We start from the raw sequence: 24,414 nt of genomic DNA on the forward strand, positions 1-24,414 counted from the left end.
TTTCCTAAAACACTTTTGTATATTCGCAGGTTTGTCTTTACAGAAAAACAATTACCTATTGAAGAACTTAAACAGAAATCAAAAGCGATCTTTGTTGCAAAGTGTTGTAATATATACTTGGTGGTAGAGATTTTACGGTTTCAAGTTTTTTTTTATTTTATCATAATTTGTTTATAATTATTATGACAAACTGTCGATTTAACATAAAAATAGGGAAACATACTTAAAAATCAGAACCAAGGCCACGTAAACTGTTAAAACGATTATTCGTTACGATTATTTATTTTTCGTTAAATACCTAAATATTTATGAATAATTTAGGTCAAATAATTTTATTATGCGAAAAAGTCAGATACCCGATTATAGTGGTCTGTACTCTGTATAAAATGGTTTTAAATTAAAGTATGAGTTTAAATCAAAAAATAATTGTTTTAAAAATAGACAAACGAGTATACGGATCACCTGATGGTAAGCGATTACCGCCGCCCATGGGCACCCTGAGAGGTTGTAAGTGCGTTACCGGCCTTACAAAAATTGGTGATTTGTGTAAAACATTTCAAAGATAAAGATAATTGTATTGTCAAAATCTGTCTACAAAGGAGGTATAACATCTCATTTATATACAATATAGGTAGGTGTCAACAGATTGCCCATTTCGAGCGTACCATTGTGGATTGAGTTTGAGTTTAACAGAAGGAATTTGCAAGTATAACAATTGTAATATAATGTCCGTTTTATATTAATGCTATTAATTACATTTTACGAAAAATTTACTATGCCATTCGGTTTCCTAAAGTTAAAAAAACGGCCAAGTGCGAGTCGGACTCGCTCATGAAGGGTTCCGTACCATTTATGACGTACTTATTTAAAAAGCGGCCAAGTGCGAGTCGGACTCGCCCATGAAGGGTTCCGTACCATTTATGACGTATTAAAAAAACTACTTCCTGGATCTCGTTCAAACCAATTTTCGGTGGAAGTTTGCATGGTAATGTATATCATATATTTTTTTTAGTTTTATCATTCTGTTATTTTAGAAGTTACAGGGGGGGAGGGGCACATTTTACCACTTTGGAAGTGTCTCTCGCGCAAATTATTCAGTTTAGAAATATAATGAAAAAAAAATCAGTTCTGAGTATGGGTACCACCAAACTTTAGTTTTTTTTTTTCTATTTTTGTGTGAAAATCTTAATGCGGTTCACAGAATACATCTACTTACCAAGTTTCAACAGGATAGTTCTTATAGTTTAGGAAAAAAGTGGCTGTGACATACGGACGGACAGACAGATATGACGAATCCATAAGGGTTCCGTTTTTTGCCATTTAGCTACAGAACCCTAAAAACACCGAGTATAATGTATAAGCCTGTATTTAATGTATAAGTAATACAACCTATTGGAAATATTATTTAACCATAACTTCTTATATCTTAACATCATTTTCGCGTGCCCAATACCTTACCTTAATTTTAAGTTGAAATATGCACCTTATTTATACCACGCAAGAGTTCTAATTATAAAAGCAGTTTTTTATCCCGCATTTTTGTCAGCTTATCACATAAAGTCTCAGCGCAACCTTGAAATTAAAACTTTATTTATTTTACAGTAAGGTCGAGATTTCTAAAGCAAAGCAGCTCGTGATACGAGTTTGCGAGAGACACTATTTTGTTATTATTGTTATTAAGTTGTTTTACTATATTTAGCGAGTTTTATCTGTGCTGACGTGTGTCAACATTGATTTTTTCTTGAACGTTCAATTTCGGTGACGTACTTCGTTATCTGACATAACGCATGTATTAATGGGGTAGGTACGCGTCGAATGATTGTCCATATGACAGTTATTTTTTACAAGCTTGTATTTAACTTGCAATGTAAAGTCTGACCAGTAATATATGATCACGCGCCATATTGCGGAATTTCGCTGAAACTAAATTTTTCATACTAAACTGATCTGTCAGCCTATACATGAAAATAACAGCGCCCTCTTGACAATGATCATATATTTCTCGTCGGGATTTACCTATGTATGTTTGTACGGGTCAAATCATGCATGATAAATTTGACCCACCTCAATTTCCGGTTTCCGATGAAGCTGAAAATTTGCATACATATGCAAGTCAGGTGACAATGCAATATTATGGTAGAGCAAACCTTGGCTATTTGGAGATACATAGTTATTCGGTGATAGTCAGTTTTATTGTCTTTTAGCCAAGTTACCTGGTAATTTTATGACTTGGAACTATACTACACCACATTAGCCACATTCGTGATATTTCTTAGAGATCGTTTTAAGCAATATAATTACAGGGCAACTCGGCTAAAAGACAATAAAACTGACTATCACTGAATAACCAAGTATCACCGAATAGCCCAGGTTTTCCATACCATCGAGCTGGATGATGCCATAGGAACTCCGTGATAAAATAACGCAATCTAATTGTGTTCGGGGATATATTATTTGCCTGTGGAAAGAAAAGTACAGTCAGCTATAAAAGCTTGTACCAAAAATGAAATAATTGCTAAAAACTTATTATTTTGTTTGGGGTCATTCATGTAGTTATTATTAGTTTGTAGTAATTTTTTGGAAGTTTAGCACTAGAGATGGGCCGAAGATGGAGTTTGTCGAATACTTCGGCCGAATGATTCGGTTACAGTGCCAAATATTCGGCAAATATTTATTTATATGTCTATCGTGTAAAATGTTCGTAACATTGACTTACTGAATAAGCCGAATACCGAATATTTGGCGCATCTGTATTTAGCTCATTCATTTATTTACAAATGTAATATTTGAGTAGGTATGGTAAAAAACATATTTTAATCATTTTTTAAGAAACTGATAGTTCGATTGGGCATATTTTATATTCGATTACGTATTTTATTATTTTAGTTAATTGTACAGTGGTTTTGTTACTACCGTAAAATGTGCCTCTGTCTACTTTTGCTCCTAAAGTCGAAAGTCAATTAAAACTATAACATTATTATACTGTCGTAATGTATTTTTTTATACTACGTCGGTGGCAAACAAGCATACGGCTCGCCTGATGGCAAGCAGTCTCCGTAGTCTATGCACGCCTGCAAATCCAGAGGAGTTACATGCGCATTGCCGAACCTAATACTCCGCACCCTCGTTCAGCTCTGAATATATAAGCCGATTTAAAGTAGACCATCACTACTATCATGTTGCAATACTTAAATGAGGTTTCGCTTAGAGATGCCCCCACAGATACAGATATACTAGTGTATCTGTTATATCTGTGGATGCTGTCGCTCCCAATTTCGGCTGAAGGACCGGATATTCGGCGACCAAATATTCTTCATAACGTGCGAACATTTTGAGTCACATTAATTATGATCTCAGTTCGCCAAGAAATCGCAACGTTAGCCAAGATTTAACTTTTGTTGCCCAGTACCCCTAGTGTAAATTTATTCGATAGTGAGACGTGACGTACCTACGCGTTTGCGTTAAGTCTCGTTTTATATGGGATTTTGAGTTTCCAAAACGTCCCGCTTGACGCGCTGTTTCTAAATCCCATACAAAATGAGACTTAACGCAAACGCGTCACGTCAGCTTTCGAAGAAATTTACACTATAGGGGTTCAGAACTAGTGAATGTGATTAGAGTCAAGTCAATCAAATCAGACATGTGATAAAAAAAAATTGTTTGTAATACAGGGCGTCCCAAGACTATGGGGCATCAAGGGAAGGTACCTTAAATATCGTAGATAGGATATTTTGCTGAAAGAAGACTATTTTATTTCTAAAAGTAAGTAATATTGCATTCAAAGAATTAAAAAAAAAATTGAAAATTGCTTACTTTTTCTGGGAATTAAACCGAATCTTGAAATTTTAATCAAAAATTAAACTCTATTAATTTCTTTTGCGATATCATATTTCTGAGATGACTTATTTTTTATGCATTCTTCCGATTGGCATCATAAAAATACAGGTTATTTTTTTTTTCACATTTGAGTCGGTTCGATTTCCAGACAAAGTAACTTATTTTTTTTAAATCTTTGAATGCAGTATTACTTAGTTTTGAAAATAAAATAAAGTCTCCTTTTAGCAAAATATCCTGTCTTATATTTAAGGTACTTTCCCTTAATGTCCCATAGTCTTGGGACGCCCTGCATAAGTGCATATGTTTAATATTAAAATTGAGGTAGTTTTTCTTTTTAGGCCAACAAATATTCAGTATTCGGCCAAATAGTAGGCAACATTCGGCTAAATACCGAATATTCAGCAAGGTGACCGAATAGGCCGAATAATTGCCGAATATTCGTGGCATCTCTAGTTGTTGGCATCTCAAGTAAACTGTTAGACCACAATTACCCAGTGGGGATCAAACAGAAAGTAGACATTTTTTACGATATATGATATTATTATCTAAGCATGTAAACCGGGTAGCGTTTGCTCATACTTGTTCATAAAACAGTTTTATCTAGTAAAAGCAACATAAATTAAGCCATTTTCGCACGACGTTGTTTGTCTGTGTTGTTGCAATCCGCAAACAAATAGTGTAAAATGTGCGCTAGTGATGTGACGTGGGCTATCGATAGAGATTTGATACACCGTGTTTTTTTTATTTCCGTTAATATCAAGGGTACATTCCTGAGCTTAAGTTAAGTAACTTTCTCAAAGACACTGGTATTCTAATTAACTCCATTCCGGAGATAATCAATTTTTTTTTTTTATAAGGCCCTTACGAGCGTGTACACTTGCTTTAGGGCCTGTGTACATATTGATTAGTGTTTAGTACGAGTGTATTCATTTGCAACTAAAGTTTAGTACTATCTCGGACGATCGATGTTCGAAATGACATTGATATGTCACAGTTTTCAATTGTTTGGCTGAATTAAATGTAATGTCCGTGTTACAATAACGCTATATGCAACATTCAATAACTTAAAAATATATATATATGCCATTTAATTTCCTTAAACGTACTTACCCCGGAGTTACCGGAATTAAAAAAATCACGGTGTATATTAGAAATTATTATAGTCATGATATTCTGACTGATCATTTAAATAATAATACATGTGTTGTGTTATAAAGTGATTTTTTTATAAACTGAAATATACCTATGTCTTATAATCAGTGATCAACGAGGGTACTTTTTTGAACAAGATTATTGCATTTGAGTCATGTCCATATTATATTCATTCATGTCCATATTAAGGTTTCTTTTCGGAATTCCGTAGAGGTGGCGCCTATGCCGATCACTGCTGCACTAAGGGCTCCTCTACACGATGGCCCATCGTACGCCAGTCTAAGGGACGTAGCTATGCAGTGGAATGAGATAGCTATATCACTTGCTCCCTCTAACGCATAAATGCGTCCCTTGGACTGGCCTACGCTGGGCCATCGTGTAGAGGAGCCATAAGATGTAACCCGTGAGAAACATATCCTGTAATTTTAGGTCTAGCCTATAAAACATCTATGAGCTGTATTTTACTCAATTTCTTCAGCACTTTTTTCGTAAATGAGTACCTAGCACTGTAACTACATAAATATTAGTAGGATAAATCGCGCCAATCGCGCATCGCTTCAAAGAAGGAAACACTTGCTGTAAACTACGGCGTAGCGCTACGTGATAAGCAAAGCAATAAAATTTACGATAGATTATCTTAATTTTTATATATCTCTTAAATAGATAATCTTAAACAAAATGGCATACAGAACATGTTTTACAGGAACCAACTTAAAATCCCAAAAAATAGCTGACCACTAAAATTACCGACATTTGATAATCCGAAAAGAAAAAAATATATTGATTTTGTGGTTGGTACTGGAGTCAGACCAAGATAAGTTCGCAGCGATTTTGATAGCCCAGACGATGTAAGTGTTAAGTAAACGATTCCATAAACGTTTGACGTTCAAAATAACACGTGTCCCGTCTGGGCTATCTAAACTGCCAACTTAGCTTGTTCTGACTCTATCAGAAAATCTTGTAATTAATTTATCGACACTGTTTCGTGTCCCATCCCTAACGTTAAGAAACGCGAGCATTTTCCCATCACCATTGTTCCGCCCCGCAACAAACAAGCTTACATAACCCATTCTCATGTATTACTTGTTTTAGCACATTTTATTAACATCGACCTGTTGTGCTAATAGTTTTATATAAAATTTACGTGTAGTGTAATTAACTGATGTTGACTTTCTTATTTTGTTATCTTTTTAGGGTTCCGTAGTCAACTAGGAACCCTTACGCAGCGGCTTACGTGAGCGATGACTCGCGGATGCGACGCGGCGGCTCAACGACATTCAGAGATCGCCCACGTAGGACACTTCCATGGGTATCAAAGGATTGAATTCACGAGTTATTCGCTCACGTAAGACACTGTCTTATAGTTTCGCCATGTCCGTCTGTCTGTCCGTCCGAGGCTTTGCTCCGTGATCGTTAGTGCTAGAAAGCTGCAATTTAGCATGGATACATAAATCATGAATGGCGACAAAACGGTAAAACAAAGACTTAAAAAAAAATTAGGGTACCTCCCATACAAAAGCATATTTTTTGTTTTTTTTTTTTTCCTTTGACCCAATAGTGTGGGGTATCGTTGGATAGGTATTTTAAAACGAATCTGTCCTACATCCATTTTTTGATAAAATTAATATTTTAGGAAATAATCGCTCCGATAGAATTAAATATGTCCCCCTCTCTCTAACTTTAGAAACATGAGTCCAAAAAATGTGAAAAAAATCGTGAAACAAAATCTTAGTAAATACTTTCAATTAAAACTATTGTGAACATGCCTGTAATGTAGGTACATGATACTAATAGCCCCCTTTTAGCATATTCTGACAGAATGGGTTAGTACTACGGAACCCTATACTGAGCATGGCCCGACGTTCGCTGGGCCCGACATGCTCTTTGCCGATTATTTATTTATTAAAAAAAAAACAAATCGTGAAAAAAAATTGACTCTCCCATGGGAAATTTCAATATCAGATCAGCAAAATGTATGAAATGAAACAGCCAATTTTTTTCGCGGTTTCGGGGTTAACGGCTTTGAGTAAGTGCTTTACGTTCAGTTACGTACTGTATATCTCTCCATTTGCGAACGTAGGCGAAAAATTATCATTTTTGTATACAAATAGATTTGTTATTGATAATTTTGATATGATGATAGCGTTATCTTACCCGGTTAAATCAATCGATATAACCAAATTTGGGTACAAGATTATAGGGAATCAGGTTTTAAGATAAGGATAGACAAAGGTGCCCAATCAGCATAAAGGTACAAGTTGGAACCCGACCGCGTGGCGTCGCGGTAACGTTTGGCCCAATTCGAAGAATGAAATACGATAACGATAAGTTCTGGTTTAGATATCGTCTGGTTGACGTAACTGGTGACCGAAGAGCTGGCGGCTTCCTCGCACAACGTATCAGTATTGCGATACAACGAGGAAATGCCGCCAGCATCCTTGGTACAATGCCTCAAGGGCCTATTTTATATATCCAATATGTTCTTATTTAATTATAAATCTTTCATTTCTCATGCTCTGAAAAAGGGTCATTGTTGTTCTAAAAAGTGATACGTTTCTGCACTAGAGCTTTTTACTTTTCAAGTATGTTTTTTTTTTTCATTTTTTTACGATAAGCAATTGAAATTTGGGCTCAATAGTTATTTGTGCAACAAGAGAGGGAAGTTGGTTTTTCTTGCGAGTGTTGATTTTGAGTCCTGAGTAAGCGAAAGATTCCAAGTTAGAATCTTGAGCGTAGCGAGGGACTCAAAAACACGAGATGTAAAATAACTTTGCTCTCGTGTGACACAACTCTTCACCTCAGTAGTGAGAACATATTAAAGGTTAAAAAAATTCAACATCAAGTAAAGCTAACCACATTTATTTACATTCATGAATGAAAAGCGTCATCATTATGACGAAAGCTTGTCTCACTCCCTGGAGTGAGGAAAGTAGGCTTGTTCGAGCTGCTGAGGTGAAAATAGATTTGTTACTTATACAATTTCCAATCTGATATATAAATCTCCATTCCATAAATAATGACACTTTTACCTAAATAGTTAATTGAAAGTACCCTCTAAAAATTCTGTAAAAATATACTTAGTCATGTTTAAAAAAAAACACATGTTTTTTAAATTGCATGCATGTGCATTTTACTTTCCTCGTATTCGAAATGAAAAGTAGAGTGTAACTCGGGTGAAACTGGTAAAAAGCATCATTTCAGCCTCGGAATATTGACGCTCTCCCTGCGTTCGAGTTCCAAACTACCTCGGCAGATATGAGTGCCTTTCATTCCTTGGTTAACAATCTACTATTACGGTAGTGCAAAGTATTATAAATGAATGAATTGAAGACGCATTTTTCCTTTTTAACACATCGCCTGTTAGCCAATCTTGCTGTCGACAGTATATTATATAAGCGTCTACGTATATTTCGTATAAATTATATAATTATGATAGAAACTAAAGCGCCATCTGACAGCTCTCGAAACTACGGCATTATGATACCGACTGTACGCTTGTTTGCCACTAGCGGTTAATGAATAAAGCTTCGTCTCATCCGTTATCCAATAACTCCATTTTCAGCGACCGAAAGACAAAAAACGGAATTTATTACCGACTTGGGCGCGCAAACAACAACATTTTTGTATACCGTTCACATACAGCTGTGAAAACACGCACACACACAAAACAACCAGGAAACGTCTAGCGAAAAGCAAACAAGGGTCTTTTGTGTTGTGTAAACAAAATGGCGGCATATTCCTAATACTTTACAAGCAACGGCGATTTAACTTTTCAAAATAACCCATTATAATCTGACCCTTATATCAGTAACAACTTTATATAATCCTAGAGCGCTCTTACACTAGTTTTTATATAGCCTTGAACTAACTAGCTAGGCAGACGTTTGAAATTACATCATGTGTGCAATGCAACAGGCGTGACGCGACGAAAAAATGGTACAGGTTAAGTTCGGCAGATGGCACCAATAAACGAAGTTGTCTGTTGGTATGAGGCTCGTGGTTATAGTTTGAAGATTAAGTCATAGATGGCGCGCGATTCAATTCTTACTAGTTTGAGGATTTTATAGTAAATGTTGATATTGTTTGTTTCATTTGTTTTTACTAATAAGGAATGGTACCCACCTTTTAGTGATGTATTTTAACTTATGTTAGATAATAGTCTGAAAAAACACACGTATTTTATTTAGCTGACCAATTTCAACCATTGTACTTGACGAGTTGACGTGGCCAAAGAAGATCCGTATGAGAGGTGACTCGGATTGACTTAAGAGGGAAGTTTTACGTACGTTACATTTCTTTTTACTTTGACACTAACTCCATAAATAAAATGTCACAGTGATCATAATTGGCCACGTCAAGTTTTTTTTATAGGTGAAATTGTCCTCCAAAGTACTGAAAAGTGACTAAACCGGGCCCCTTTCGAAAGTGACTTGAAAAAGGGTCGATGTAAAAGCGCTTCTGTTTAACCTCATTGCTAATCGTATTAAAATGTATCGTGCCAATGAATGAAGTCAACTGAATCACATCAGCGAGTTGATAAGCGAAAGAAAGATGTTTACGTGATGAAGTGTAAATAAAGAACAAACGAGATAAGGAATTGTGTTGCGATAAATTTATACCTACGATCCGTCATCATCATATTAACTGAACTACGTTGTATAGATTTAAATATGTACGGTCAAGGAATTTAATAAAAAAAAAAAAAATTAAAATTAAAAAAAAAATAGCAGTAAGCCTGAAGGGCTCTTTTACAAGTCAATACAATATTTATAGTAACATCATATGGCAATACATTTATAAATACAACAGCCAATACCTGGGTAAACATTGCATTATAATAATCTTAAAATAAATAATTACTATAGTTGGTCAAACCAATTTGTCAGTAAATAAGAACAATAAAAACTATACTCATCCTTTTCTTTTGGATGCTAGTACTAGTGTAAGACAAAGATAGTATGACTCCCTCTGTCTATGTTTGAAATGAGATAGCCCTTTGACAAACTATACAATACAATATAGATGTATAGTTTCTATGGTTAAAAACACATTAAATCTGGAGATGTAAAAGGTCCCCAATGTCAGAGTTTTAATACTAATAAGATTTGGAGGTGTACAGTTTCTCCAAGTGTCAAAAGTTTCAATACTATTTCTTACCTTGTTACAATATGTGACATTATCTGTGAAAAGGGACCTTGTTGTCGGTGGCGCTTACGCCATTATCAACGATGCTCCCATATTATAAACAACTAATTTTCTATATTCGAGCTTGAAATTATCTGAACAATACTGAAACCGACTGAACAGTAATTGCCTTTTAATATAATATAATGAGAATAAATATTAATTACTTTTAATATTACCTTTATGCTCAAGATATCTTCTAAAGAACATGTGAAAGATACAAAACGACTTTCTTGGCTAGCGCTAAGACAGCGCTTCGTCGGTCGATAAATTAATAAGTTTTTAAAATCAAAGATCATAAGACCCAGACTACCAAAGAAAGAATTTGAGGGTCATACACATTTTATAATATAGGTACTTAACCCCTTAACGCATGTCATAAAAAATATTTTGTTTAAATTTGAACTTTGATAAATGTCATTGTCAAATAGAGTTGAATATTATAACTGCCATATATTACGGTCATAGACAGTGTTCGGTGGAGTATCCGATCTGCAAAGATTCATATACTAGCCGTGTCTTATCCAACCTCGACATTGGCAGAATCATCAACACCCTTGATGGAGCCATAACACGAAAAATTGATTGATTGAACCAAAGAGCATATAATTACTACGTGAACTGCCATATATTTGCCATTGCTTATGCGGTAAAGGATTTACTCGTTCGAGTCTTCCCTGTAGACATCACAAAATCAAGGAAATCAAAAATGCTCATTTTTACACTGCACCCTTGCTGTCGGGTTCCATTTTTCATACTTTTGACTAAAAAAAAACGTGATATATGTACTTATATATCATATATATCTGTGGCCCTAGTGAAAAAGGCTACAAGTCTCTGGCAGCGCAGGTGTAAAGGGGTGTAAGTTCCACGTAACACTTATGCCCTTATACACCTAAACTGCTAGAGACTTGTACCCTTTTTCACTAGGGCCACAGAATGTACCCGAGTCTTTAACTTTTCTTTTATTGTCCACAGAAGTGACCTTTTTCTAAAACGTGTTTGACCCATAAACTCTTCCACATCGAATTTCGATTCGAAATGAACGCCTAGTACGCCATCTAGCGACAAATCCAGGAACTGCCCAATCAAGCGCCCGTTTGACAGTTTATTTCGGTAGCTAGTTAGGACTAGCACAATAATGTTATGATCGCTTGTTTATTGAAACCCGAGGCCCGGGCGGGTCGTGGCCCAAACAAGGATTGTTATAACACGCCGAATCAACAACGTTTTATTGTTGCCAACACGGCCGTAAACAAATGTTGTGTCGCCTGAACGACGGCGAGCATTAATACAACTTATAAATCAATTTTGTCAGTAGATAACTATTAAATTTAAATTTTTAAAAACCCCTACGCAATGATTGTAAACCCTTTTATGCCAAAAATGCCTTGCTGGAAAAATGCAGATTCTGTTCAAACTGCTGTTATCAAACATTGCTATATAAGAACTACCGCAAGGAAACTCGCTTTCATGTAAAAAACGCATCGTTTGAGAGCTACGAAGCCACAAACAGATACACAGGCATTGGTGTCAAACGTCTAACACCCCCTTTTTTGCGTCGGGGGTTAAAAAAACGGCGAATTCCAAACAACTTTTCCAAGCTTCTTTTTCTTCTTGCAATAAAATTTGTCGGAGCTAGTAACGGTCTTCCCAATCATCCTATAGCCCAAATTAGCGTTGCCCATTAAGGTATATACATAGCAGGTATTTAAGGTTCTCAAAGATTGGCAACGCATAAGTGGCTCCTCCGATGTTGCTTATGTTCATGGGCGACGGTGACTGCTTCCCATTAGGCGGCAATTCTGCTTGTTTGCTGACTATCATATAAAAAAGGTGCTTATTTATTGTTTCGTTCCAAATTGCTCCGAAATGGGAGACCACAGTTTTCTGGGAAGCCCTATTACCTACTTGAAATGTTGTAGGTTAAAGCTTTGGGGACGGTTTTTGCATAGTTTCCGTATATAGTTAAGGGCCATATCTTGTCTCTCTTCTTATATCGTGTCTGTAAAATATAGAAGAGCGCTATCTACATTCAGCTTTCTCCAGTTTTCCCTATTAAATGAGGGCGGCAACAGTCAGTAGGCTATTCTACATTTTATTTTAATATATTTATAAATGTTCGTACGGCGTCCATAGCCAACTGGTATTTTTATTTCTTGAAAATATTATCGCTACATATATTATATGTAAAGATTTTTTTTAAAACAAAATAAACGTTCGCACCAAAAAAGGCAGCCGTCATTCTTGTGACGTCTCAGGGCAGTAGTAAATGTGCAGTGCAAACTTTTCTCCGTTGCTACAATACATTACAAATTTAACACGTGTTTCTGCTATAATGACGTCACTCACGAGAAAAAAAGGTGGTCAGCGTTTTCGGTCACGTGGCATGCAGATAATAAAACTACTATTTTAATTTTGTAATTAAAAATAAATCTCATGTTGTTATAAATAACAGAAGAGTATTAAATCCGTATATAAATAGCATACTTTCATAATTTAATTTTGGCAGATGAAATAGGGGAGCCTATTATTTATTTAACCTTTATTGCACAATACAAAACAGTACAAATGGCGGACTTAATGCCTTTCTCTACCAGTCAACCGGGACCGTCGTCGTGAATGAACCGTTTTGTGTATGTCGAATAAAGAAAACCGCCATCTATATTCCTGGGAACTGTGTCACAATTGCAGATTAGTACTTATCTTTAGGACTCCACCGAGTTATTAGATTCTGATCAAAAAAAATTGTTAGATTGAGATTTCTGCATAAACTTTAGCTTTCTATGGAAAATATTTCTATCTTTGAAAACACATTGTCCAGTGGAAAGATATAAATTGTACAAGTCAAATTCCCTATGAAGGATGAGATTAAAAATTTATAAAATATTCTTAAGGGGCTCCCGGCCGTTTCCATTGATTTTTGACAAGTTTTGAGTCGTTACTCCTACATTTGCACTACAGATAGAATTATAAGACGAACGGCAATCGGTTCTTCAATCTTTTATCTCCATTCTTGTCTGCCGGATTTTGAAAGAAATTAAAAATATTTTTTTTTATGATTTTTTATAAACATTGTCTAAACAAACACTATTTTCGTTACTAGATTGCTCTGAAGGATCTTACATATACGAAATCTACATATTTGAGTTTGTCTTTGACGTCTCTAAAATTTGTCAGAGATTTTGAATTTAAATTAATTAAAAGAAAACCAGCTTTTTGGCCTAAAATTGTTCAACTTTGATGACCAATATCTCGAAGATAATGAACTTTGGAGTAAATATGGGACACTATACTGCTTATAGTCATTGCTGTTAATATGATAAGCTACAAAAAATTAAGGGATTCAGATCGAAGGTCATTGGCGTTAGGGACCCCTTTAAATATACGTGGCGTGGGGAGTAATTACCTACGCTGTCAATATAACATTCAATCGCACGAAGATGTTTCGACAGACTCGATAATGCAAGTGTTATTTTAAACGCCAAATTTCTTTGTAATTATGACGTTTACTTAACACTTGCACACGCTGGGCTATCAATATCGCTGCCAACGTAGCTTAGTATAACTCCCCATTCCATAAATAACGATACTTTTACCTAAATCTCTAATTGAAAGAACCCTCACGAAATACTTAAATGTTATTTAAATTGCATGCATGTGCATTTTACTTTCCTCGTATTCATTTACTTTAAAAGACACTGCACCTACTTAATCTTTCTGGTTTAACCCATTGGTTGACTGGTAGAGAATGTCTTAAGGCATTAAGTCCGCCATTTGTACCTTCATGTATTGTGCAATAATGATTAAATAAATAAAAGTACAGTAAACACTCTAAACAACTCGGGTGAAAAGCATCATTTCATTTCAACCTCGACGAACTATTGGCGCGCTCACCGCGTTCGAGCGTCAAACTACCTCGACAGAAATAGGTGCCTTTCATCCCTTGGTTAACAATCTACTATTTCTAGACCTAACAAATATTAAGGGTCACACGTATGTTTAATCTTCGGCCGGATGATGAAGATTGCAGCCTTTGTGTTGGTCAGGTGTTGCTTTTGCAATTAGTCATAGATAAGATTGCAAGCATGACAATATTTAAAAATAATAGTAATTGTTTACGTAACGCTGGATCGTAGGTAAAAGTCAATTTAGACGGTTTAGAAGTGTTGAGGTTCTGTAGTTTGAGTATTACGAGTTTTTTGCCAATTATAGATAAAGATAGTTTATTTTTCAAGTAGGCATATTACAATGCGCTTATGAATGTCATATAAAGCTAAGCCGGCTCAAATCCTTCACCTCTGACGCGAGAAGATTTTAATCCCTCCTAAATTGTAGGATATCTCAATATGGGACCGACAAGAAACTCAGCGGGACACATCTTTTGAAAACATTACATCTTATAACTAATATGCATTAAGTAAAGAAATACAATTTAGGTACTTTCTTCTAGAAATTTTGATGCACTAGATTGCTAACCCAGGAATTGCCAAACCTCCAATCAATCGCTTATTCTTCTATTTGCTTACTATACATGATGTACTTGCATACAACAAACCTTAAAATTACTTCTATATATGGATAATTATAACCATTTACCAAGCTTTTATTTAGTTTCATCTGTCCCGTTGTCTGTGTATCTGTAATCTAATCTTCCAAGTTAAATTTGACCCACTTCCCGATTTCCGATGAAGCTGAAAATTTGCATACATACGTAAGTCGAGTGAATATTATGGTACCATCGAGCTAATCTGATGATGAATACAGAAGGTGGCCATAGGAACTGTGATAAAACAACGCAACCTAATTGTGTTTGGAAGTTTTTGAATTGTCTCGATAAGTATTATAGTTGTCCGTGGAAAGAAAAGTACAGTCAGCGATAAAAGCTTGTAGGTATCAAAAATGTTTTTTTTTTGCCAAAAGTTTATTTTTTATGTAGCTCAAACCTATGTAATGATTTCCAAATATACACCAAAACTTATATTAAAATATCGAAGTAACTCTTGAGAAAACGAAGAATATTTTTAGTTTCTACGTGGCCCTATCAAGAATCTTTGTACAAATAATTACTTATTTCTTTCCCAGTCCGGTATGCAAGTTTCTGTTTGTTTTAGGACAAACTTGTATCTTACTTTGTTGCACACAGGAAAACTGCAAAGTGCAAATACTATTAAGTACATAATGATGATATCACTTAAAGGAAAGGTCATTTTGGTTGTAGAAGGGCCGAGTGTGAAGAACTGGTGGTAGAGTACTTTTCAGTAGGTGTGTTTTTCAACAATGATAAGATAAGATAAAGTTTATTAAGTTCAAAAGTTTTACACATTATACATAATTTCTTATAATATATTACATAGTATTCGCTGTCCAAGAGTATTTCGCTGATAAGTACTTAAAATATGTATAAAATAAACCTGTGCTATAAGTACCAGTTACCTAATGAAAATTGAATGAAAGTTTTTTTTAATAAGTTGAATGTAAATAATAATATAAAATCCATAATGTCTTTATAGATACTCTCAAGTTGAATTAAAGAAATTAAAAGAACCCTAAAAAAAACTGACAGCGGTTAGTAATTTTAACCCTCGAAACAAAAAAAGGGGTGTTAATATATTTGACACCAAAGTCTGTCTATCTGGCTGTCTGTATGTGGCATCGTAGCTCTCCAACGGAATGACCGATGACGATGCAGTTTTTTACGTAAAAGCGAGTTTCCTTTCGGTTGAGTTTCTTAGCTAGGTATGTTTGATAGAAATCGATCCAGCAATTTGAAGAGTATTTTTTGTTTTTTTTTTATTTAAATTAACAGTTAGAATATACTCACCCCATGTCACTCTCACAACTGATACCTCATATACCTATTGTGATTCATCAAACGGTATAGGCTGTCGTAGGGCGAAACAATGAATGACACATACAAACAAATATATAGGTACATACATACATACATACCCCAAAAGACACAACCCTCTTTCGGCAGTCGGGTAAAGATTTGCTTGCTTTACAAGTTTCGATATCTACTTAGGACACGTGACACGTACTATTCGATTTGGGTGCATTTTTCACACGAGCATATTTCCTTGCACCTGTTTAAGCCTTCGACTCGTCAACGCACTAAGGAACCCTCCTAATCCACATACAAACACGCGCACAGGACTGTAAAGTTTATTATTGTTATTTCTTTCTGTTACAGATTGTATTCAAAACATTCGCTGTGCGCTGGCGCATTCGGAGCACGAGTGCAGCCGGGCGTGCCACAAGGCAGCGTGCTGGGGCCGGTAGATTATATGTGAAGTGCTGGACTGATTGTGCTGGATGTGTCTCCAGAAGGATGACAGTGGTGACATAGATGTCGATGTGACGGTGAGTGTTAAATATCCCCCTTATTAATAAACACGCTAGAAGCCTAATTAGTTAATTTATAATTAAATAAATTAATATTATTAGGACCATTTTACACAAACAAACCTAGTCCCACAGTACCTAAGGTCAAAAAAGCTTGTGTTGTGGGTGCTAGACTGTGGGCTGGAGTAACCGAACAGTTTTTAACCAAGCTTCTGAGGTCATAAAGAGCTTTGATAAAATTTCTTGGTTTATTTTTTTGCGTTTTTCTGCACACGATACGTTGTCTTTTATCATCTTGCCGGAAAAAAATACAACGAATAAATTTGGTTTTTGTTATATACAGATAAAATTAAAATTTCCTCTAAAATAGAATGTTTGTTAGTAAGTATCTCAAAACCAAGTTTAAGAGTTATTACAGAAATACATTTTCACAGAATTGTCATTATCTCTAAAACAAGATCCATTTCAGAAAACTTTGTATGACATTTTAGTCTCTAAAGGCGGTCAAGACTACACCTTTAAAATCTGTCGGGTTTTACTAGCCCGTGGTGTATATATACTTATATAAATATAAATTAAATGCTACTTAATATTTCAAATTAAATGCTACTTAAGAATAAAACAATACGCAAGTGTCCGAATTAAATGGCATCTTTGCAGCTGGTTTGGCAGCTGAAAAAAGGCCACCGCTGGACAAAGGCCTTCCCCAAGGATCTCCACAACATCAGGTCGGTCGTGGGCTGCTATTCCATATTCAACTCTTTCTTGAATCTTGACCGCCTTGTATTTAGAAATAAAAATAACTACTGTTATGTATACAGTATATGAATACATGTATATATCAATGGTCATTCTAATTGACCGAGCGTTAGGGAGTTTGCGAATAAATGCTTTCGAGGCTAGAGTCAGACCACCTACTAGGAAGACCCAAACTTGTTGTCCTATGTACACTTAACATTTATGAAATAAATCATTTTCATTTTCAGACCAAGATAAGTTGACAGCGATTTTGATAGCCCAGCCTGTGCAAGTTTTAAGTAAATGTCATAATTTCATAGAAGTTTGACATTTTAAATAACACTTGCAGTCTTGGCTGTCAAAATCGCTGCCAACTTATCTTGGTCTGACTCTATGTCTGGATGTTCTCTGCAGGTCGCATCACTGGCTTCCTCTACTAAGGCTACAGATCCTGCTTCGTAGGGTTATCTTATCTTATGATTTCCGGGGGCCCTTGCGGATACACTTCGACCCATAGGGATCTTTTGTGTAGTTGCCCCCTAAGGAAAGATCCGTCAGCCACTCAAGAGCTTTTTCGACCATCTCCATGTGCCGGATGATGGAGCTCATGGGTAGCATCTCGAATTCCTTAGGTTCCAGATAGCCTGCTCCAAAGTCCTTCATTCTTTGTCTGGCGAGGGCGTGCAATGACATTCACACATTAGGTCTGTCTGTCTCTTCGTCCTTCCTGCCTCGTGAGGTTACGAACCACCACCATAACCATTATAAGTATCTTTTTACATCACCTATTTGGAAAAGGGCTTTTTCTTCCCTGCTAGGAGAGATCAAAGTGGTGTTTTTCTGTTCTAGGACACAATTTTTTTTTTGCATATTATTATTTAGCTGAGAATAAACATTTTATTTATAATGGCTATATACAAAGGATTGCTATATTTTATTTAGCTTATATAATATTTAGAAAAATAATCATGTGAAACGCATATGTGTCACATAGTAGCACAATTATTACCACCTTGGGCGTTAAGACTTGAAACCCTCACTAAGCTCAGGGTACTATTTTAGAATCCCTCGCTACACTTCGAATCCTTCGAATTATAGAATCCTTCGCTTCGTTCAGTATTCAATCTGCCATCGCCGTAAATATGTCATTTTGCTCTCTTGTTACACAATCTAGTGTTAAACACCTTAAATAGGTATTATTCTTTACAGTTCGCTAAGCAATCGACTAACTTCGCAAATCACTTATTCCTCCATTTTCTTTTTCACTGAAAAACGTTTTTATCTACAATAATAGGGTATTGAATAGGATTCAATTCGAGCCGTGACTTGGCTAAATAGCCCGTGACTTGGCACAAATTTGGGTCAAAACATATTTTGATCAGCTCTCCCTTCGATTTTGAAAACCTTAGCGAAAGAAATTTCAGAGCCATGTTTTAGGCACCCGCGTTGTCGAAATTGGTAAATTATAATACCTAAGCTACTGAGTGAGTAACAAATTCGTAAAAAGTACCTGGGCGACCGAGCTTTGCTGGGTTGTAACTATTTATTGTAATATGGTGGTCTATAGGTGATAATCTTAACTACATTTTTTTACTAAATTAAACTTGTCTAAAACAATAAAAATTATATATAAACTTGAACATATAAAAAAAAAAACAAAAGTTGGTCACCGGGCGAGATACGAACCCGTAACACTCGTTTAGCAGTCCGCGTCTTAACCCGCTGGACCAGACGGACAGTGGCCGGTAATACGAAATTAGCGACCATATTCTGCGCCGAAAGAAAAACGCATGAAAACTCGAAAACACGCGTTTTCCCAAACATAAGACTAATCTAGATAGATTGTATACCCCCAAAAACCCCCATATACCAAATTTCAGCGAAATTTATAGAGCCGTTTCCGAGATCACAGAAATATATATATTTATATATATACAAGAATTGCTCGTTTAAAGGTATAAGATATGCGCATTTCCGAGGTAAGAAGCAAAGTAAAGTGTATTGGGATTTGGGATAACCTCGAAAATGTGGTAATTTTTAAAATAACAAATATATATGTATGAAATTAGAAGCATTTTATGCTACAGCAACTTTAAGCATTGAGTAAGTAAAGAAAGAGTAGTAACTCCATACATCAGTTTTCTTACCAAAACGTAGTCGACATCTAGCGTCAAGTAGCGGAATTTATCAGTACTGCTAGTTGACAATAGTTGACGCGACGAACGAAAAGTCTAATGCTCAACGATTTTCAGCTAATATTATAACCGAATTAACCGACCTCTATTTTCACCTCCTACATGTAATATTAGTTGTAAATTGTTATGGCAATACATTTTTCGTCAGTCGCCACACTAGTGACATCTGGTGTCAAGTAGCGGTACTGATAAATCTTCTTCTTGACGTCGACTACGAAATTACTCGCGTTTTGGTAAGAAAACTACTAATATTTCTCTATGGCAATAAGTAAGCAAGATGCCTTGATGCGTTGTAGTAGCGTAAGTGTTGCCAACGCTTCAGGTTTAGTAGATATAAGTGATTTTCAATATTACCCCGTTTTCGAAGTGACCCCATCCACCTTAGTAGAGGGTTATGAGGAATAGCTTCAGATGGGTTATTGCCCACTAGTTACCACCAACTTGGTTTGGTGGTAACTACTGGGATTTTTTTTCCCAGTAGTTACCACTGGTAAAAGGTGGGATTTTTTTTCCGAGTAGTTACCAGTGGTAACAACTTGGTGGTAAGTAGTGGGAATAACCCCTTCAGATGGCAGGTTTAAGAGATGGTCGAGCTTAAGTAATACTGTCCAAGGCAACTGACTATAGTCCATCTAAAATCAACTTACTTGAATAGAACAAAGTGAGGGAGTGTCATATTTCAAATTTGTCATTACCAAGGCCACACTTTGTCTTGGCATGCAGAGTTAGCTTGGTCAGACTCTACAATGATACCTATATTTCATTATGTTTTGAATTTCCTATTCGTCCTTTATGTTTTGTATGTTTTAATGATACCTACTGCAATTGGTTTCAATATTATTAACAAGAATTGGTTTTTTGCTCCAGTCATGGGATGTATGGCGCCATTAATTTTCAAACTAACAAATATCAATAAAAAATCAAAGCTCTTTGGCTTATTTTTATGGTTAAATTAAAAATTTCCAGCGTTTAAAAACTGATGGTAAATACTTGTTTTACAGTACATATGGTGCTACTTTTCCGCACTAGTGCGTAAATTAGCACATTATGTAACTATGTCGAAACTTTAAAGAGCCAAATGTACTGTAAAAAACAATACACGTGCGAATAGGTAATTCGCAACTCGTGTCTCCCTTTAATTTATCGTCACTCGTTACGAATTTCCTATTTTTCGCACTTGTATCGTAAATAACTATTACAGGATTTGTCTAATACCATTCCATTACTGGTGCCAGTCCCATCCATCACAGGGGCGTTTACTATATATTTATTACATTCACTTTACGTCCCAAATTTACCAAAACAACTAGTAGATACTGGATGGATATGCAACTTCTACAGTAGGTATAAAAAATCGTTCAATTCAGATCATATCTCAATAAAATGAAAATCTTTAAAAAACTATCATCACCCGACAGAGATATTTGTGACACGATCATTTGTGACCTTGAAAACGTCACAAATGATCTTTACATTTATCCTCGCTCCCATCTACCCTAACTAACTCTTTAACTTTCTTTTCTACAGAATATCGACACAGAAGTCACAGTTTGTACATAATACCAACCCAATAATCAAACAACCAAAATCCAACGCCCGCACCAAAACGTGCCCCAATATTTATAAAATAAACCGCTGTTGTCCAAGCAATCGATTGGTGTTTTCAATCGATTTTCTTGTTTATAATATCGATGTCGATCGTTACACCGTTTAGTTTATCTTCTCGGTTATTCCGAGTTTACGTTTGGTTTTGTTTTTTAAAACAGAGAATTGTTTTTGAATTTCGAATTTCATCTGAGATTGGGATAACGGTTAGGATGAGGTTTTGTTATTGTTAGTATAGCTTCTGACCAGTTAAGGTGCAGCAGTTGGTCCTCTTTGAACTCAGCCCGCTGAGTACTGAGCGGACGGCCGTGCGGGCCCGGAATTCCGGTTATCTTTGTTATTGAATTGTTATTTTTAACAAAAAGTAATCGATGTATTCGATCAAAAATAACATAATGCATTTTTAGAAGCAATTCATAAATTGGTAGTTACAAATTTTTAACGGTGCGTTTTAGACCTATCACCGTGGGGTGGCCCTAAGGCTTAGATTTGCGATTAATTTCTTGCGGTTTCCGGCTCGTACCAATGAGTTTTTCGGAACTAATGTACGAATTATCATTTGATATTTACCAGTCGCTGTTCAGTGAAGGAAAACATCGTGAGGAAACCGGATTAATCCAACAATTAGTTTACCCTCTGCGTTGGAAGGTCAGATGGCAGTCGCTTTCGTAAAAACTAGTGCCTACGAAAAGTAGTGTGTTCAAATCTTGGGATTAGTTGTCAAGCGGACCCCAGGCTCCCATGAGCCGTGGCAATATGCCGGGACAACGCGAGGAAGAAGGAAGGGGTTACAGAACCGCAAAGTGTAACGTATGACATGGCATTCACTTCGGACTTCCAACTCTGAAACCTTCTCCGGTTGATCCGGTTATAATATTAGCTGAAAATTGTTGAGCATTAGACTTTTCGTTCGTCGCGACATCTATTGTCAAGTAGCAGTACTGATAAATCGGCTACTTGACGCTAGATGTAGACTACGAAAATAATAAGCGTTATGGTATGAAAACTGATGTATGGAGTGAACACTCTAAGCTTACTTATTTCTCCATGCTCAAACTAAACTAATTTATAACAAGCAGGCTATTCGTCTGTAAATATTATAGGACATTATAGGACATTATTACACAAATTGACCAAGTCACACAGTAAGCTCAATAAGGCTTGTGTTGAGGGTACTTAGACAACGATATACATAATATATAAATATTTATAAATACTTAAATACATAGAAAACACCCATGACTCAGGAACAAATATCCATGCTCATCACACGAATAAATGCCCTTACCAGGATTTGAACCCGGGACCATCAGCTTCGTAGGCAGGGTCACTACCCACTAGGCCAAACCGGTCGCAAGCACCGGTCTGTGAGCACTATAAATATTTTTTTATTTAATAAAAAAAATATTATGGCTATTTTGTATCAAAATGAATCTTTGTTTACGAGATAGTTGTAATATAGAATGTGTTATCATTGTTTACGTAGAGACCTATCTCCACCGATAACACGCACAAACATAAACAAGTGTATATTATGTATTTATCGTGTTTTATCTATTCAATAACATTGCCTAGGGCTGTCATACGATGCTGTTTGAGGTCGGTTACATGGTCATTTTAAATGACAGTTTTCAGTAAACGGCCGGTTGTCAATTTGACAATTTTTGTTCACTTTTAACAATGTTTTCGTTGATCAAAACTTTTAGAACGCCTTTTGACTTTGATTCTTATTATTTCACTGATATGGTTTTTTGTTAAATATCGAAAAGTGGTGCCATTTAATAGATCAAAGGTTTAATTAAAGGTATGGCGGCATCATTTCGAGCAATGCCGCAAAGCAAATTTTCTGTAAAACGACTATGGAGTGTGGAATTAAGAGTAGTGGCATCTCTTATGGTAGAACTGTTGCCAAAGTGTCCAGTTGTCAGCTATAAATAATAGTTCCAAATCTCTCCAGAGTAGCGCTAGAGTAGCTAAGAACCTAGGCGTTATGGACGGAGTGAATTGCGCTGTCTATGATTTGATTTTTTTGTTCAAGTACTCTAGGTATTGTAGCGCCACCTATTTAAAGTTTTTTGATGACACTTTTTGGTATAACCTTCCGTAAAAACGACCACTGCAGTTGACATTTGAACGTCACCTTTACTTGGGTACAGTCACGTCTGAAAATATCGATATGGACAAAGTACCAAAAATATATATACACGACCTTATTGCCCATATATTGTTTGTTACTGAGGTCAGAGGGGCTGTCTTCCTATAGTATGTGCGGAAAAAGAAGAGACGTGGAATGTATGGAGCTCAATACATTCCACGTCTCTTCTCTTTTTGCACTTACTCTAGCCATTTTAAACTAACAATGAAAATAGTCAATAGTACTTTACTACTAGTCAAATCAGTTTCTTTTTTCGAACTGTCAAAACGATTAGCCACTATGGAATGGAATAAAACTGCACAAGTGACGTCACCATCAAGTCACTTTTTTGGTTCTATCTGATTTATTAAATATAAATTGTGTCAATAAATAACTGCTTTCAACTTCTTCTAATAATTATCTGGTGCTATATTTCGTGCATACTGTGAAATAATTGATTTTAAATACAGGAAACATCCCTATTGATCGTGACATGGCGAATTTTGTGTGTAACCAAAACGATCAAATATTTAAATAGTTGTTGTTACAGTCCAACTAAGCTTACATTGCACTATCTTCGAGAGAATAGAACAAAGTGAGGGGGTGTCATTATAAACGTCATATTGGTATATAAATTTACTCTAGTATGGCATCATACTTTGTCATTGAAAATGCCATGTAAAGTCAACTAGTGGGAGAAAAAATCTCACCTTTTACCAATGGTAACTACTGGGAAAAATCCCACGTTTTACCAGTAGTAACTACTGGGAAAAATCCCACTTTTTAACGGTAGTAACTATTGGAAAAAAAAATCCCACGTTTTGCCAGTGGTTACTATTGGGAAAAAATCCCACCTTTTACCAGTGGTAACTACTGGGGAAAAATCTTACCTTTTACAATACAGTAGCTAGTTTTTTTTTAAGTTTAATCTTGTTCATATTTTTAATATTTTGATATGAAAAATTTCGCTTCAAATTATTAAAAATATAACTAATTTTTAAAATGAGAGGTTCTAAGGTAAATATTGTAATTGTTTCAGAGACCAATGGTGCAGCTACCTTTACTGGTGGTAAGTACCCTTTGTTTTGTTACACAGAAGCCAATTCAACCTTAAATTTTGACATCAAAATGATTTCAAAATGACGTCTTATTGTTATCATTCGCCCATGCATCTCTCATGTACGGACAACTCGAAATGCGCATGCAAGAATTAGTGTGTAATCT

The 24,414-nt window shown here is 35.7% G+C and overlaps 1 protein-coding gene across 4 annotated transcripts in view; it reads left to right on the forward strand.

Moving 5' to 3' along the window:
* The window catches only part of LOC133530611 (forkhead box protein P1), a 92,248-nt gene that overhangs the window by 19,592 nt on the left and 48,242 nt on the right, over positions 1 to 24,414 (forward strand). For all 4 annotated transcript variants that reach the window (XM_061868600.1, XM_061868601.1, XM_061868603.1 and 1 more), the window contains exons 2-3: positions 16,367 to 16,536; positions 24,230 to 24,259. In XM_061868600.1, coding sequence (XP_061724584.1) covers positions 16,489 to 16,536; positions 24,230 to 24,259 — 78 coding nt within the window. In that variant the 5' untranslated portion in view covers positions 16,367 to 16,488. The remainder of the gene's footprint in view (positions 1 to 16,366; positions 16,537 to 24,229; positions 24,260 to 24,414) is intronic.

This window comes from Cydia pomonella, chromosome 23 (assembly GCF_033807575.1).
Source record: "Cydia pomonella isolate Wapato2018A chromosome 23, ilCydPomo1, whole genome shotgun sequence".
In the NCBI taxonomy this organism is placed as follows: Eukaryota; Metazoa; Arthropoda; class Insecta; order Lepidoptera; family Tortricidae; genus Cydia; species Cydia pomonella.